General features: G+C 41.7%; 1 protein-coding gene across 3 annotated transcripts in view; it reads right to left on the bottom strand.

Annotated features, from left to right (window-relative positions):
- Positions 1-311: 311 nt before the first annotated feature.
- Positions 312-17616, bottom strand: part of kdr (kinase insert domain receptor (a type III receptor tyrosine kinase)) — a 29699-nt gene continuing 12394 nt past the window's right edge. For all 3 annotated transcript variants that reach the window (XM_078168519.1, XM_078168521.1, XM_078168520.1), the window contains exons 17-31: positions 15758-15864; positions 15212-15347; positions 10742-10846; positions 10540-10653; positions 10128-10216; positions 9726-9888; positions 9508-9599; positions 9273-9395; positions 9074-9185; positions 8884-8983; positions 8691-8796; positions 5904-6049; positions 5727-5811; positions 1136-1221; positions 312-1037 (exon numbers count right to left, since the gene is read on the bottom strand). In XM_078168519.1, the coding sequence (XP_078024645.1) occupies positions 821-1037; positions 1136-1221; positions 5727-5811; positions 5904-6049; positions 8691-8796; positions 8884-8983; positions 9074-9185; positions 9273-9395; positions 9508-9599; positions 9726-9888; positions 10128-10216; positions 10540-10653; positions 10742-10846; positions 15212-15347; positions 15758-15864 (1781 nt within the window). In that variant the 3' untranslated portion in view covers positions 312-820. The remainder of the gene's footprint in view (positions 1038-1135; positions 1222-5726; positions 5812-5903; positions 6050-8690; positions 8797-8883; positions 8984-9073; positions 9186-9272; positions 9396-9507; positions 9600-9725; positions 9889-10127; positions 10217-10539; positions 10654-10741; positions 10847-15211; positions 15348-15757; positions 15865-17616) is intronic.

Raw genomic sequence — 17616 nt, 5'->3', positions numbered from 1 at the left:
TTTTGATTGTGCCCTTTACTTTGTCTGTCGTCAGCTGGCACACATTGGCCTTGGCACGACTATTATGGGCATTGTGAGCTGAATGCAGCTAAGAAAATACCCAAGGCTGGAAGGGCATTGTTCCTATAGGACGCACACACAATGACCAAGGCTGGGAAAGTACTGTTTTCTTTGCGTTAGACAGAGAAAGGAAATGAGGTGTATGATACAAAGACACAGACAAACACACTCATGGATTATCATGTTTGACAGCAAATAGTGACGAATACGAGAGACTTAGTGTCCAATGAGAGTGAACAAGACAGTCTTAATCTGCGAGTATTTTATTTTATAAAACTAGTTACATTTATTGCAGGTTAAGTAATACACTTTAATAAAATACTGTAAGTTATATGCATTAAAGAACTGTACAAATGTGACTCTACAGAAACACTGTTCTGGTTGATCATCTGAGAGAACTGACTCCTTAACAGGCACTTAGTTTGACAACACAATAAAAAAAAAGAACATTTGCTGATTCCATTATCTAAAAATTCCAGATGTCATTTCCTGCAATACAGGAAGTGGGTGGATTGCGCCTCAGGAAGTAGGCGTGTCCTCATGTCTCGGCTGCCCAGACCTTTTAGTCGCTGTGTAAACATGAAAGCATTCCTCCGGCTGTCCAAAGAGAGTTACGCTTACAAACTTATCATACAACCTTCATTTTTCCCAGCTGACTTATTAAATTATGTCTTTAAAAAAAATATCTCAGTGTGTTTTCATTGTTCCTAACGTGTAATACAAACTGTACAGTGAAATGACTCAGGGTTAAGTTGTGGGGTCAGACGGGTGGCGTGCTGTAGCGGATCTCCACGTTGAATTTGTCCGGCGTCTTGGGCAGCGGAGGCTTCTTCAGCAGGTTGTGCTTCATGATCACCTCCTCGTTTGCATAGATCGGAGCGTCTGTGTCGTCAGAGTGGTACCCTGACTGGTATCCGCTCGTCTGATTGGATGACTCAGAGGCCAGGGACTCTTTACTCTTACAGCGCAGCAGCTGGCTGAGGAGAGAAAACAGGAAGAGGACGTATATTTAAAATTTCATGTATGGCTCACAGATATTATATGAGTAATAGATATGTGGATGCATAGCCCTCACCTGAAGTTGGGTGTAGCTGGCAGCTGCTGATTTAAACCCTTCACCTCCTCTTGTGAGAAGCACATATCACTGTCTGTGTGACCCTCCTGTAGAAGAGACAATATACCTTTAACCAGGAAGTCCCGTTGAGATTGAAAATCTATTTTACAACCTGGCCAAGGCAGCAGCCAAAACAACGACAACTTTTTGAACATAGTGGCCTCTTAAGAAAAACAAGCATGTCTCTGTCACCACATTCTTTATGATGCCCCTAAATTCATCAGTGGATATAAGTGTTTCTAATTTAAGATCTGTTAAAACCCGGGGTTCATTAAAAAGCAACCACTTGTAGGGGCGTAGCTGGAAACTACCTGAGCTGAGCTGACACACAGAAGGCAGCAGAAGACGGCCGTAAGTTTGCCCAGTACAGATAAAAAAATATACCAGTGCTGTTTTGCATCTAAACTTGCCCTGTGCCACAAAGCAGCCTCGTCCCAGACAAGAACTCACAATCTCTGAAAGTTAAAAACTGTTAAAGGCCTTCAAACTCTAAAACAGTGCGTACTGATAATGGCAATGGTATAAATATTGGCCCTTCAAAGATGTGTCCCAGATTCTGGGGAACTTTGTCAGACTTCTACAAAAACATCAATAAAATCAGGCAGACAAAAGGGGTTAGTGTAATCCTAAGGAGCCACGTCTCACTTTCTTGTCTCCAAAAAGCGAGAAATCTGTTCATGTACTGCTCAGCTCTCTGTTCTTTTTTAAAAACTGATTAATATTGCTATCATGCATGTCTCAACCATAACATGTCATCTCTGTAAGCACTTTTGAATCAAAACTAAATGAGAATCATGGTTTAAAAATTAGTATCTTGATTAGCATCTAAATAACTCATTGATACTACAAAATAAAATGGCTCCTCACTACGACTGCTGTGAAATAAATATCTGACTTTTTGTCAACTCTGTAAGACATCAGCTCCATCACATATCTAATGGAGATGCCATCCACGCTGATAGAGGCGACATAACTCAGTTCTCTTGAGTAACCGACTGGCCCATACATGCTGTCACCTTTTTGTATTCCAGTATCAAATTCAAATTTATTGTCTCATGCCTGCTGTAATTCATGGTGAATTCTGACAGAGGAAAATCAGTCTTTCACAGTTACTGTCATTTTGTTTGACGGTCGGTCAGTTTGGTTACAAAGTTTCACATCTTTCAGATTTGTTTTATGTCTTTTATGTAACAGCTGATTTCTGTAAAAAAATGGAAACAATCAAAAAGAAGATTTGTGTTTGAAACGCTTCATGCATGCTTCTAGGGTTTTGTTTATATACATATTTATGTTTATTTATGTTATAAATGGCATATGTTGTTTTTCACAAAGACAAATTACATCAACAGAAATTGTTAGTGGGCAGAATTAATAGTATTTATTTGTTAAATAAAAACATTTCAAACTTTCTGATGAAAAAGCTAGTAAAATAATCTTGTATTTAATAAAACAAAAATCATTAAACATTTCCTTGATGTTTTTAACATAATACCAAGACTTGTTGCGTGCCTGATAGAGTTGACAAAATTCATGTATTTAGCTGCAAAAAATGCTGTATAAGAAAAAAATGTAATCACTGGGAGTTTGGCCCATTTTAAGGTTTAATGGTCAAGACTTTGATCTTTTTCAAATATGTTTTTGTCCCAGTTCTTGAGAATGAGTGAGATACACATTTCAAGAGCCTTTAATGAAAGTCACTCCCCCTTGATAATAAACAACTGTTTTTTTATATGGGGTAGGAGTTATATTGGATTTTAATGAAAATAAATCAATGACCAAAACCACAAACTAAAGCCTGCAGCTGTTGGCTTATGTTTAAGGAACCTGAACTCTTGCATGAAAACACAAAGATCTGCCCTGATGAAGGTGACCTAGTGGAGGGGGGCTCTTTAATGTTCCCTCCACTTTAGTTTCAGAGGGCACAAATTCACCCTCAAACAAAACAGCAAAATACAGCAAAGAAGTCCCAAAGACGCCAGAGTTTCTGGCTGATAATATCTGCTAACATGAGGTCTGCAGTGGATCAAGAACAGGATCAGAGTGCCCTGAGTGAGCGTTTCCCCAACTCTTTTAAGCCCTAAGAAAAGGCGTCATCACACCCTGATTGGCCCAGAGGACAAATGCACCAAGCTGCTCTCAATTCTTACTCAGGAGTCAGTCCTCACACCTTGTGCAACAGGTGACCTGAATCACCCTCCAATCAACTCAGAGAACTGTGACATTCAGCTAAAATAAACTGGGGAGATGGAAAATAACAGCAAAGAATAAGGAAATGTTACAACCTCATTCATATTTTCCAGTTTACCCATTGGTTTCTAAAGTGGAGCTGCAGTGATTATTCTCATCATTAATTAATCTGCTGATTATATTAATCGATAAATCATTTTGTCTATAGCTTGTCAGAAAATTGTAAAAAATGCCCCTCAAAGATCCCAAATATATTCAGTTTGCATCACATAAAAAGACAAGCAGCAAATTCTCACAATAGTTCAGCATTTTTGCTTAAAGTGACTGAGACTATTGATCGATTATCAATTTTTTTTTTTGCTTAGACAATTTTCTGTCAGTCAATTAAGTGTTTTAAAAGTACTGAAAAAAACAACAACAATTTAATAACATTATATAATATTATTAGAATATTCCATTTCCAAACTAGGCCTTTGTCCAAATTTAGCATTTTCCGATTAAGACGATGTCGATGTCGATATTATTCAGGTTTTAGGAGCATTCTATGGACATGTATACAGCACATTCCTAATTTGCAACTTAACTGGGGTCTTCACCGCAGTTTGCAACACAGTCGGCTCTGTGCATTGTTATGGATATGCTGTAAACAAACCAACAGCATGTGAGGCTAAGGCTAGAGGTGCACACCCAAAAGAAAAGCCCAAATTTGTGGCTGGAAGGAGAAACACACCTTGTTTAAAACATAATGAAAGACTTTGATATCAACAGGTATTTGGATCTATGGGGAAATATTGCAACTTTGACTTTTTCAAGAAGGTGGTTGAAGAATTGAAAGAGGGAGGCTGTGTTTCCAAGTCTGCCATTGGTAGAAAATTCTGACAAAATCCCATTTTAACACAAAGAAGCAAAATGGCACAAGCAGCTCCAGACATTCCATTTTTCCATATTTTGAAGTGATAAACGACATACTAAGGTACGTTAATCAGAGTCTGCACGGCTGCACGTAAACAGGAATATTTAGTGGAATGTCTATTTTCATTAGCCACGTAATTAGCTTAGTAGGAATACTGACTTTGTGGAATAAGGGCGAAAAACTGAATATTTTGTGCATGTAAACAGAGTCAGTAGCTATGTTTCCATCCAAAAGTGATTGGATGGAAATTGGGAAATGTGCATTAAAAGAAATACGAATCCTGTGTGTTTCCATTAAATGTACGGACTTTGGTGAAAACTACAAACTTGCGTGAGTTTTCCGCAGAACCGGAAACAAAACAAGTCTCGCATTCTTCTTCTTCTACATTTTCTAGCAGTTGGCAACCAGCTTGTAAATGCATTACCGCCTTCCCGACCCAGAGTGTGGATATCACCATGGAGAGAGGTGCGCTACGTCAGACTTAATTCGAACATAACTGTTTCCATCCCTCGTTTTGCGAATCAACATTTTTTTGAATCAACCAAAACCCGGCTAAAGCGAGCGTATTTTAGTTTGTGCAAATCAGGGGATTTTAATTCTAATTTTGGCGTTTCCATCATAATTTTCCGATGCGATACTTCTAGATGCGCATCTAAACAGGCTGATGGAAACATGGCTATTGTCTGATGATCATCCACTACTTGACAAATCAACCAAAAGACTGCAAAGACTGACTTATTTCACACCATCATCTCATATCAAGTCATCAAAATCATCTTCAGTTCTTATTTCAATTTCAAAGCCACATTAAAATATTCTCTTTAAAAATCTTTAAAGAATAATAAAAGTAGTGACTCCAGTACAAGTGTATATTTTCTGTTTTTAAATGTATTGTTCTGGTGTGTTTGTAATAACTTGACCTGCAGGCAGCTGGCGTCATGTGTGTTCAATCAAGCCCTGATGACTGACCAGGTGCACCTGCAGAGTAACCCACATTCAGGGTGGCTCATCATGCATGCCTCATGTTAAACGTGAATTGAAACGTTATATATATAAAACTAAATGCATTTCTGCACATCTTTGTACTGTCTGTACACAACTAATATGTAAATAGAAGCATTTAAAAATCCAGAATTTAGTCTGAATCTCTTTTGTTCTGTGTCCTCCCTTGCTGCACTACACTTTTCCCCCGACTACCACACCAGAGACGGCTAACAAAGGACAGTTTGAAGGTGCAGCTCAACCTTTGTGAACCATCAAACTGCAAAAAGAAAAAATATATGGATGTATGAATAAATGTATGAAAGGAATGTGTATTAGTTTACAGATTAAGAAATCACTGTCGTGTTCACTAAGCTTCCGGTTCATTAGGTACATCAAACTGCTTGACATTTATTGCATTTCTAATATTTTCTCATATGTAAATCATGTGTGCTGATCATGCACACTCACCATGACACTGCTGCGCGCCACAGGGATGTCCTCAAACGTCTTCACACTGAGGGGCCGACTGCACCTCTCACTCTGCTGAGGCAGTCTGTACAGGAGAGATAAGTTATTGAACAAGATTCCCCACTGAGGATTTGAACCTTCAGAAGTGACAGTGCAAAGTGAGATGATCATGCTGACCCGAGGGACGGCGGCTTGTCATAGTGCAGCTGAGCCTCCAGGATTTCCCCACTTTGGGGCAGGCTGTAGGGGCTCCTGGGGTCAGGGGTCACTGGAGATCCTTGTGCCTCGCTGCCTGCTGTCAGAGGGATGTAGTCCTTCCCATCCTGGAGATCAAGAGTACTCTGATGACATCACCTCAAATACACACTGGATCAATTATCCACACAAATATGAATTCACATGAAAGCGATCAGTTAGTGATATTAAATGTATCCCAGTAATAATTATTATTCCTGATGCTGTAATCAACATTTCCTGTTGCAACTACTTTGCATCCGCCTGTTTTTTTTTCTGCGTCAGCTTCACTTAATGACTTCCTAAACCTCCCAGAATGACTTGGCACTGCTCAATGAATAACTGTGAAGTTGTTGCAATGCTTTTGGGGGTATACAGTATGCAGGGAACACTGACAGCAGCTGAGAGGTATCGCCAAGGAAAATTGTGTGCCTTTAGTCAAACTTGCGTTATGGACGATCGAGGCTGCTGTCAGTGCAGAAACTCGTACATCTACATCCTGTGTTTTCTTTGTTGTTCCTGGCAACTGACAATATTCTAAAGAGATTAAAGAAACAGTTCACACCAAAATCAAAAAATATTTTCACTCTTACCTGTAGTGCTATTTATCAATCTAGACTTTTTTTGTGTGAGTTGCAGAGTGTTGGAGATATCAGCCATAGAGATGTCTGCCTTCTCTCCAATATAATGGAGCGAGATGGCACTCGGCTTGTGGTGCTCAAAGCACCAAAAACACATTGAAAAACTCAACAGCAATGTCTCCTTACAGAAATCATGACCCGGTTACTCAAGATAATCCGAAGACCTTGCTGTGAGCAGTTTCATGTAGGAACTACTTTTTTTCTATCAAACTAAACCCGCAAATCGTATCACAGTGTGGAAGGAAGTGTGCATCTACTCATGGATGTATAAAGAGAAGTGCTTACAGTGTTGGAGGCGGGACAGATAACCTGCAAAAAGCTGTGTAATCTGTACAAAATATGTGTATACATATATATAAATTCACGGGTACGGACACAGTTAAAAATTACCTACACATGGGCGGGCAATGAGTGAGAACAAAACTATATTTTTTATTTTTCAGAATAAAACAAAAGTATGTGTGTAATATTTCGACATCTAATTCACAATTATCAGGCCATAATTCCTTTAATTTTTAAAGTCAGTGACACAAGTTGAACCTTTGACCCCGTCATCACATTCGTCACTGACGTGGAGGACGCCAGCAATGAATCTTTGGAGCCTGAGGATAAGGTGGCAGCCTACATCGAGTTCAAGGCACCCAAGGAGGATCCTTTTGAGGTGGAAGGAACATGCTGAAATGTTTCCTAACCTGCCAGTGACTGTGCAGAATGTTTTAGCCATCCCGGCATCGAGCGCAGCCAGCCTCTGCTGGATATGTAATTCAAGAACGGAGAACCCAGCTTAAGGCTCATTTATGCTCAACGTTAAATACGGATCCGGATATGAACGGAGCCTTCTGTCCGTGCTCCGCGTTCATTTCGTCTGTATTTCTGCACGCTTACGGATACGGGCCAAACGGAGCAGTACCACCGGAAACCGTGGGGGCAGTGTTGCTGTCACTACCCGATACGTAGCTCTAGTGAGACACGAAGAAGAAATAACAATTCAATTTCTCTCATCGGCAGTACTAGAGAAAAGAATTCTACGTCCTCCAGTCATGATGTATTTAACGGTCTCACCGACCACCGCCTCCTACAACGCTGCCTCTGTTTTTGTCTTTTATGCAAGAGGTACATTATCAATATCTCCTCCACAGTCGCCATGTTTGTTTTTGAGTTTGTTGTTGTCATAAACTTTTGATGCTGGGCTGCCTCCTGGTGGATATATTGGTTAACATCCATGCCAACATAAAGGGCGCATGGAAGTATGTGGGCAGTGACGGTAACATCATTTGAAACGGACGTATACATTTTTGTACGTAAAGGGAGCATAAATGAGCCTTAAATCTGAACAAATGTAGCCTGTGTGTATTTAATCACGAGTGTGGGTCGGGTCGTGGGACTTTTATCAACAGGTTCAGGCGGGTGTGGCTTTGACTTAGACATAATGACATGTAACAGGTCGGCTCTGGTACTGAGCTTTACGGGTATGGGTTGGAGCATGTTTTCAAAAATGGACCTGTGCAGGACTCTGTTTCCAAATGCTATCAGACCAAATGGATCAAATTCTGATTGTAAAATTTTTGCAGGGTTGTGATGCTCAAAAAAATTTATCCAATGATTTGCAGATGTCCCTTTCAAAATGTAAGTCTATGGGAAAAACTCTTTTTGGGCCCCATGGCATCCCATGATGGACCTGGAAGTTGTAACTCCACTGTGTGGCCACTACAACAATTGGCTTCAAAGCCTAATGCACATCCTGAGGGCCTCATGGACACACTCATGGACAAGGGGCTCATGCTCGTGACAGCATGAGATGAAAATATTAAGGGTGTCCTCCACAGCTGAGCTGAGAGGTCATGGTGCTAAGAGAACTAGCAATACACACGTTTCCTTCGGCGCAGTGCAATCTAGCTTGATAATATCAAAGAGAAGACAGACATCTCTACTGCCGATATCTCCAACACTCAGCAACCCGGCCAAAACAAACTTGATTGATAAATAACACTACAGGTAAGTGGAAAAATGTGTATTTTTGATTTTGGGGTGAACTGTTCCTTTAAACATTTCATGGACTCAGTAGACATTTGTATTGATCCAAACAGACCTGTTGAGCGCTGGCCTGTAGCAGGTTGCCCAGATGTTCCACCAGCTCTGCAAATGTCGGCCTGTCTGTGGGACGATCCAGCCAGCAATCCAACATGGTCTGGTATCTGTGAGCACAAGTAAATTGGAACACAGTAAGACATCTGAGGGAGTTACACTTCCACCACGTGACTAACTGCATCATGTCCACTCACATCTCACTGGTGGCGTATTCTGGAGGTCTCATCCTGGTGCCTTCCTTAAGCCTCCTGCAGAATGACTCGTCGATGCAAACACCCGGATAGGGAGAAGCCCCTGTGGGAGAAATGACAGTTGATATTGCAGTGATATTACAGTGATCATTATGTGCCTAGTGTGATGTGCACTGGTGATTACGAGGCTTACCCAGAGAAAAGATCTCCCAGAGAAGAACCCCAAAGGACCAAACATCACTTTGTGTGGTGTACACTCGATCAAAGATGGTCTCAGGAGCCATCCACTTCAGAGGGAGACGTGCCTGTAGTAAGAAGAAGATGTACGTTTAATTGCTTCACAGATCTTAATTGTGTAACTAATCATGTATGTGTCAGTTTGGGGGACTCACATCTCCCTTGCGGACATAGTCAGGGTCTTTGTAGACATCTCTAGCGAGGCCAAAGTCGCAGATCTTCACCACATTGTTCTCTGAAAGCAGGATGTTTCTGGCTGCCAGATCTCTGTGGATGCACTGTAGGGCAAAGAGAAACAGAGGGATTCATGCTCATAGACAAAGAGATATTTTTATCTCCAATTCTGGATGTCAATGTTCGTACACAAGTTTTGGGTAACTGTAGTTTCACCTTGCGAGAGGACAGAAACTCCATGCCTTTGGCCACCTGGAAGCTGTAGCATATCAGGTCCTCCATGGTCAGGTGGTCATCGTCTGAGCTCTCTGTGGTCACATGGTGCATGTTACAAACGTGTATATGAGCCCCTGAACAACATTACAACCCCTACACAAATGTAATATATGACATATGTGTCAAAGAGTGTATAGTTTGCAAATATATGTTCATACCTTCCTGAGTGTCCATGTCGCCACCTGAAGCCACGTCTCCAGCTCTGGAGCAGACAGCCGTTCCTGTGCAGATGTCCAACTGGGCGACCTTCCCCAGGCCCAGATCCCCTTCAGTCACGTCCTCCTCTGCAGACGCCCACCTCTGGCTATCCACCCGCTTCCTCTGTTGAACACCGGAAACACAGAGAAAAGAGTTTGAATCAAAATAATATTTCTATCAGCTTGCAGGGTTTGTTTGTACGGATCACAATATTGTCTGTGTTAGATCCAATCTGTGGGCCGTTACAGCCATGAAATGGTCTGTGGTCAATGATGTGACTGTACAGCTGTGTGGGCTGAGTGCAACCACATCAGAGGGTTGGCTGCAGTTTAGTGGCTGCATGAGGGTTCCACATCATTTACCTTGTAGGGGCTGTACTCTCCACGTTTGCTCTTCAGGTAGCTAGAAAGGTTTCCATGTTTACAGTACTCCACAATCACCATCAGTGGCCCTGCGGAGAGAGGGGAGAGCAAAGAGGTAAGGGATCAAAGTCGGACAACTCATAACTTCACATCACAGGAGCACAGAGGACACCTAGAGGCTGATTTAATGACAAGTGTGAAGCATATTAAAGAGAGAGGAAAATAAACACCAGCCACTCCAAATAAATGCAGATCACTATAATTAGGTCCGGAAACGCCCGTTAAGTTCCATCACTGGCCCTCATAAAGAAGTAAATTACCCAGAAATACTGCATGGTCAGGACACAAGGACACAAGGAAACAAACAGGCCCATCTTCATGTACTTTTCATGTGCTTTGTAAAATGACCCACCTCCAGGCTTCGTACACGCTCCCAGCAGGTTGACGACATTGAGATGATGTCCAATATGAATGAGAATTTTCAGCTCGGACATCAAGGCACGGTACTCGCTGGATGTTGCTCCCTCTGTGACACAGACAGATGAGTTTTACTGTGCATACTGTCTGTGTGCATGTGTGTTTAGTTGGAGAGAAAGGGAGGACAAAATACTTACCCTTAAGCATCTTGACTGCAACAGTAGTGCACGTGGTAGCTTTCTCAATGCCAAAGGCGGCTGCTTCGACCACCTGACCAAACGCTCCTCGTCCCAGTGGGTCACCTTTAATGTCAAACATTTGTGATGAAGGCACACTTGCATATAAAACCATCAATGCCTGTATTGTTTTCTCAGATGTAGTACATCTTCACTGGCACCACCTGTCAGATGTGTTCAGTTGAATTAATGAAAAGGTGTAAGTTGGGCAAACATATTGACTATATAAAAGTGGATCATTTTTAGCCATCCAACAACACAGCTCTAGTGATGGTAATGTTGGTCTGTCTGTCTGTCCATCAGTCCACCACTTTGGTCCAGGCTGAGATGCCTCAGCAACTAGATTGCCATTAAATATTGCACACATTCATGTCACATCAGGATGGACTGTAATATTTTTGGTGTTCCTATGACTCTTTATCTAGTCTGAGTGGGTGGAAGTTCACTGCATAGATCAGCCTCTCACTGGGTGGAACGAGCCACCCACTGAAGTCCCGCCCTACCACCTCCGGTTGTGTAGCAGTTTTCAACACGTCCTTTACTAACTTTTGCGGTGTTTGATCTTGTGGGGATGTAGCCATTTTTCTGCCATGGTTCGCGTCCTGTAGGCGATATTTTTGTGGCCGTGTTACACCAAAACCTGTTTCCCCCCGGCAATATTTATGCAAGCGCACCGTTGCTGTGGCACCGCCCAGAACGACTGTGATTGGTTGAAAGAAATACAAGCAGCCGGGTAGGGTTGCCACCTTGGATTTGTGAAAAAAAGGGACACTCGACCAAATGTTTGAGGCGGAGGGCTCGGCCATTATTACCAAGATGAGCATGAAATTCGGACATAGGAGACCAGATTTGCCATCATTTCATGTCCTTCTATGTGCCTGTATTTTATATTAATTTTTATATCAATGAAAAAAACAAATCTGTGTTACTAAATTCTTACATTTTGACATGTATCTCACCATAGCAAGTTGGAAAAAGACATATTCTGCCATATATGAAGAGGGGAGACTCTCTGGAATCTGGCAATATAAGAACCATGATGGTGGGACATTCTGTCACTTCACAGCTGTCCAAAACAGGTGGTTTGTGCCAGGCGGACATGATTGCCAGCATTTTATCATTATTACAAGAAATTCCATCGACTCATTCACAAGTCAAAATGTGTTTTATCTGAAAGAAACATGCAATATTTACATCTAAGATCATAGAAAAATAGTCAACCAAGTGCAGTGATGTCCTCCAAGATAATATTTGCCACTTTGATTGCATTAAAAAAAAAACTGGGCATTAGGGGGGCACGTATCCCCCTCAATGTATATGGTGACTACGGCCCTGTCAGCATGCATAGTTAGGCTACAGTTGTCTGGGTGCGCAAAGGTGAAGTGCACTTGTCTTGTCATACAAAGTTTGATGGAGTGTCAACTGGACAATATGGAGATATTTGCATCTTGAAAGCCGGACTACAAATGTGGATAGACAGGGAGAAACACAGGCAAGCCTAAGACGTGGTAAGATACGATATTCCTCACTATATGAAGTGACTGATAACAAGATCTGTATAATGGATTGTAAAGAAATGGTAGACAATTAATCTGGATTTATAGCGTGATGGGATGACAGCACAATGATGTGTGGTATCACTGGAAAGCTCTGCTCGTGCACTTTCATGTGATATGCGTGGCATTTCTGTGCGATGCTGCATTCGCGAGTAATCCATCCAAGAGTAATGTGTGTGCAGAGCTGTATGAAAGCTCTGTTATACATCATTTTAGTGTAACTTTATCATTTTTTTCGCTGTAAAAACATTCGGAAAGCTACAATTCTGCTGTTTCACGTGATATTCGTGGCTTCTTGCTATGACGCACGGTCGCGGAGAAAAACCATAGAGAAGAACAAGTGTGAATTTGGACGCACTATGCGTCGTTCTGGATGGATGCCTTGGCCTGCTGCTGCTGCATTTTCCCCAAAAAACGGGACAAATTGTGTCCCGGGAGAGATTTTTTTTTTTCCCAGGACAGCTGATGAAAAAAGAGAACAATTCTGGGAAAAACGGGACGGGTGGCAACTCTACAGCCGGGGCGTTTTTTTCTCCAATCTTAAAGTGAGAGTCGGCCCAGCCAGACCTTTCTTTTCTTGAGAAAGGTCTGGTGAGCGAGACTACTCTTTATCTAACGTAGTGACACTCAGCTGTACTTTGTGTTGACTACTTTTTTGCAAATGCCTGCTAACAAGCTAAATTAAGATGTTAAGCATGGTAACCACCTGATAAACATCAGCATGTTAGCATCATCACAGTGAGCATGTTAGCATGCTGACATTAGCATTTAGCTCAAAGCACTGCTGTTCCTGAGTTCAGCTTCATAGCTGCTGACATGGTCGTAGACTCGTTTTCATACGGAACATAGTGATCCTGGAATTGTAGCTTTGCCTCTTATTAATTGACTGTTTGGTCAAGTTAATATTCACACAATCACTTTTCCTACTTTTTTTTTTTTTTGCACACTTCCAAGCATTTGGTGGTGTTACAACTGTCTCTTGTTAGTGGGTCGTATCTAATATAAAGCCTCGTAAGTTGTAATTTCTATATTTCTTTTAAATTAGCTGAGCTCCTCCACAATCTTTCTACACGTCCCCCGGTACTTAACTGCAGAAGCAGCCCATGGATTACATGATCACGTAGTTGGAAATCACTGGACTAATCCTATTACTTAATATGTGTGACTTTTTTCTCATCTTTTGTCTTGATTTAACAAGATTCACCCTGCATTTATGTGGTGTTGGAATAATCATAAAAATAAGTTGTCCACATGTGAACACTCCCTTAGGTCAGAACAACTACTTTTTTGTTAGAAAAGTTATAAAAGGTTAAAGTTATTGACCCTGACAACAAGTCAGATAAAGCAGTATCTTTGTGGTTTTAGGGAATGTATTAATGCAGCAACAAGTCTGGGACAAAATCAATAGTATAAAGCTTTAAGCTGTTATCAACATGTTGTTAAAAATACTCTGAGCAGTAACATACAACACATCATCGTCTTTAGCGATGCACCGAAATGAAAATTTGTGGCCAAAGCCGAAGCCGAATAATATTAAACGCTTGGCCAAATACCAAGTACCGAATACCGAATATTGTTGTTTAGTTTTTCATTAGTTTTTGCAGATGAACCCCCTCCAGATTAGTGTTGTCACGGTACCAAAATTGGATCCGACTGTACGATACCAGTGAAAATATCATGGTTCTGAGTAGTATCACGATACCACAGCGAAAATGAGGCAGATGTGCCTTTTGTCATTTATAAAAAAATAAATGACTTTTCTATAATACATCAATGATATTTCAATGGAATAAATTACTTATTGACTTATTCATACTTCAAAAACAGCATCAATAAGTGATTAACATAGCGGGGATCAAAATAAAATAAATAAATAAAATAAAAATCAACCAGCCCGCAAACAGTCCCTAAAGTGCGGTGAGGTTTGTGGGCCGTGAACAGCTTGTTTCTCCTCTGACACATCATGTACGGTCTGTGTTCGGCTGGCTCAGCTGTTCAGGTACTTCTGGGTAGTCCACATGCCAAGAAGAGGATATTATTGGAGCCGACTTCCCGTCGCCGGTAAGCTGATGGCCGCCGTATTTGACAGGAATACATTAACGTTACTGTCTGTGTCTGTGACCCCCGTTCAACCCATAACCGGTGGGATTCACCTTTCGTTTCTGCTGCTGGTTGAAATCTGTAGGCTGCTCACACAGCGTGCTGAATGATTTAAGCCTATTTTGCTCACTCAAAACTATTTTTAGTCGCAAATGCGAGTGCCACACTGCCGACATTTTACTCAGCCCGTCGCACGCTGTTTGATTGCGTTATCAAAACACGCCACTATTATTCGGCCTTGCTTTTAACTTATTCCACCGAATACCGAATGTGTGTTTTTTTGCAATATTCGGCTGAATATATTCGGTTACCGAATATTCGGTGCATCCCTAATCATCTTTGTAGCATCTTCTTGACTTAAACACACCAAAGTCATGAGAACAACTTCCCAAAGAAATGGGACCATCCAAGAAGCACATGAACGTAGCTTAAGTCCAAGCTAATGGGTCTATGAGGCATGATTTGCAGGTAATGTTTACCATGTTTACCATCTTAGTTAAGTGTGTTGTTGAAGGTTGTTGGGATATTTTAGACTAAAGTAGTGGACTGACATACCGACACTGCCATTAGCATGAACTGTGGAAAAAAATCTCATTAGAAATGAAAAAAAAGTAACTGTTTTGCAATTTCATCAGCTTTTCTAGGGAAGCTGTCTGAGTCGGGACTTGTAGGGACTCCGTTTTTTGCTCAAGGACACTACAGCAGTGCAGATGTTTGCCACAACTTGAAGAATTGTCTGCTCACTGAGCCGCCTTGCTGCCTGCAGTATTCTCACCTAGCTTCAGCCTGTCCCTAGGAAACTCCCATTTGTTGGCATCATACGTGAGCCTTTCACACTGCTCGTCCATGGGCATGTCCTCTGAGTCCAGGATCATGGACAGGTAGCCCGTCTTCAGATCCCCACCGCTTGGCTGGAACAGTGCGACAGAGAGAGAGAGAGAGAGCGATCATGTGTGAATAATGAGCCTCCGTTGATTAATGTCTCATTCTTCCTGTTGACTACGATAAAACTGTAAAACTTTTCCAGTGATGGTAAAAAGGGGCCCAATCAGTGCGGCTGGTCTACGTGACTTATGAAAGCAGAGAGTGGCCCTGTTGTTCCCAGATACAAAGGAGAGCGGCCACTGAGAGCCAGACCAGTCACTTCTAATCAGTCATACACCCCCGCAGCGTGTGTGCATGTGTGTGTGTGTTTTAGCAGTTTTTTTAAATTTTCAATTCAGTATTGGCTCCTCTGTGCGTAACTGGAGGGAAAATCCAAGGAAGGAAAAGTATGGCAAAGGGAGGATGAGGATGAGGATGAGGATGAGGAAGTTCTTACTCGCTTTCTGCCACGGATGACAAAGACGATCAGTAACCAGAAAAACATGGCGATCACCACTGACCCAATGGGGACAATCAGTTCCACATTTGTCTTTTCCTCTGCACCTAAAATAAACACAATAATATGAGTGTCAGGAGTGTTCACAAACAATCTTATAATAAAACATGTCAAAGAATAAATCCCACAATTAATTTGACACATTTGGGGCCGGGGCTCTTCGGGGGGACTCGTGGGACAGTCGCAGTGGAATGTTGATTATAATTTCAGTGGCGTGCCTTGGCAGCGTTGCATAAGGCTCAGACAGGTTTGTCATTGTCTTTGGCATGTACACATGTGTATGTGTGTGTCTGTGTTTGTGTTGGAGGAAGGAGACTGTTGGAATCTGGACTGTAAGCAAACTGATATTTTATCTAGTCATAACAAATGGTCAGCAGTCAGCACGAACAATGACTGCCAAAGACAACTTGGAAAGGGCCTATCAGAGTCACAGTGTGTAACTACATGCTGTAATGAACCATCTCGCTCTGCTGTAATTCAGCCGAGGGACTGAACAGAAATTATTAGGGGGAAAGAGGGGATCAGAAAAGTAGAGGGTTTGACATTTTTTCTTTTTGCTGAACGGAAGGTAGTCTAAATTATTAATAGTTACATTACAAAGATAGCTTTAATTTTGAGGAAACGTCAAATAAACATGTGACTCAGGCATCATTTAACTGATTTGAAGGATAGTCACATGACTGATCTCATAAATGTCAGGCATAAATAAGACTCAGCCACCCTCCCCACCCTAAAAAAACCTTGGAAAGTCTCTCTTAAAACTACTCTCCCTCTCTGTTGCTCTGTTAAACTCCCTCACATGCAGAGATTTTCTTGTTAGCGGTTTCTTCCTCTAAGCCCCTGAGCTGGGAGCTACTGTAACTGGGTCTACATTCTGCTGGCGGGGTCCAGGTCACGTAGGCCCCTGGTTCTAGTCAGCGCATTTGTTTGTTTGTCACTGTGTCTCTGTGTACACGACAGAAAAGGGTGGACAGGAGAGCAGAGGCTGGAGCTGTGGAGGGGCTGGCCTCTCCCTTTGTCCTGTAGTCTCCTCATTGTTTTGGATTTAGAAACTCCCAGGAGGATGTGCGCTAACTGGGGCAACTTCCTGTCATGCGGAAGCAGAGTTATTCTTACTCTACATCTTTGATATCAAAAAATGTCGTATGTGTGATGTGAGCTGATGAAGCCTTGAGGCCAGATATAAATACACAATCTTTGTGAGTACTGAGGATATTGTCAAGAGGTTAAGGCTAAAGTCTGCATGAACTGTGAGCAATATATTCTTCAATAGCAGCCATGGCGGGATTACTGAACAGGTCAACCGGGCACAGGCCCAGGGGCCCCTGTGCATTTCTTGTTAGACAGTAAATGTACTGTAAAATTAGTAAATGGCTACAAACAGATGCTTATAGAGACACAAAATGACTATAGAGGACACAAAACAACTTAAAGACATGCAAAACAAGTACAGAGAGGCACAGGACTACATAAAATAGACACAAACAGCTACAAAACGAACTGACTATGAGAAGAAACAGAACATCTACAAAGAGATGCAAAAAAAGCACAGAGAGACACAAAGAGACTACAAAGAGACACAAAATGACAACAAAGACACACACACAAACCTACAAGACAGAGCAACTAAAGAGACAAAAAACAAACGACAATTGCAAAGTTAGACAAAAGAAGTACAAAGAGAGACAACACGACAGCAAAGAGACACAGGATGACAACAAAGAGACACTAAACAAATACAAAAAGATCCAAAAGAAGTACAAACAGGAGGAAAAAGCAACTGCAAAGTGACACAAAAG

The sequence above is a fragment of the Epinephelus lanceolatus genome, chromosome 6 (genome assembly GCF_041903045.1).
Source record: "Epinephelus lanceolatus isolate andai-2023 chromosome 6, ASM4190304v1, whole genome shotgun sequence".
Lineage (NCBI taxonomy): Eukaryota > Metazoa > Chordata > Actinopteri > Perciformes > Serranidae > Epinephelus > Epinephelus lanceolatus.
The sequence above is the reverse complement of the archived record's forward strand: the minus strand, read 5'-3'. Positions and strand labels throughout refer to the sequence as shown.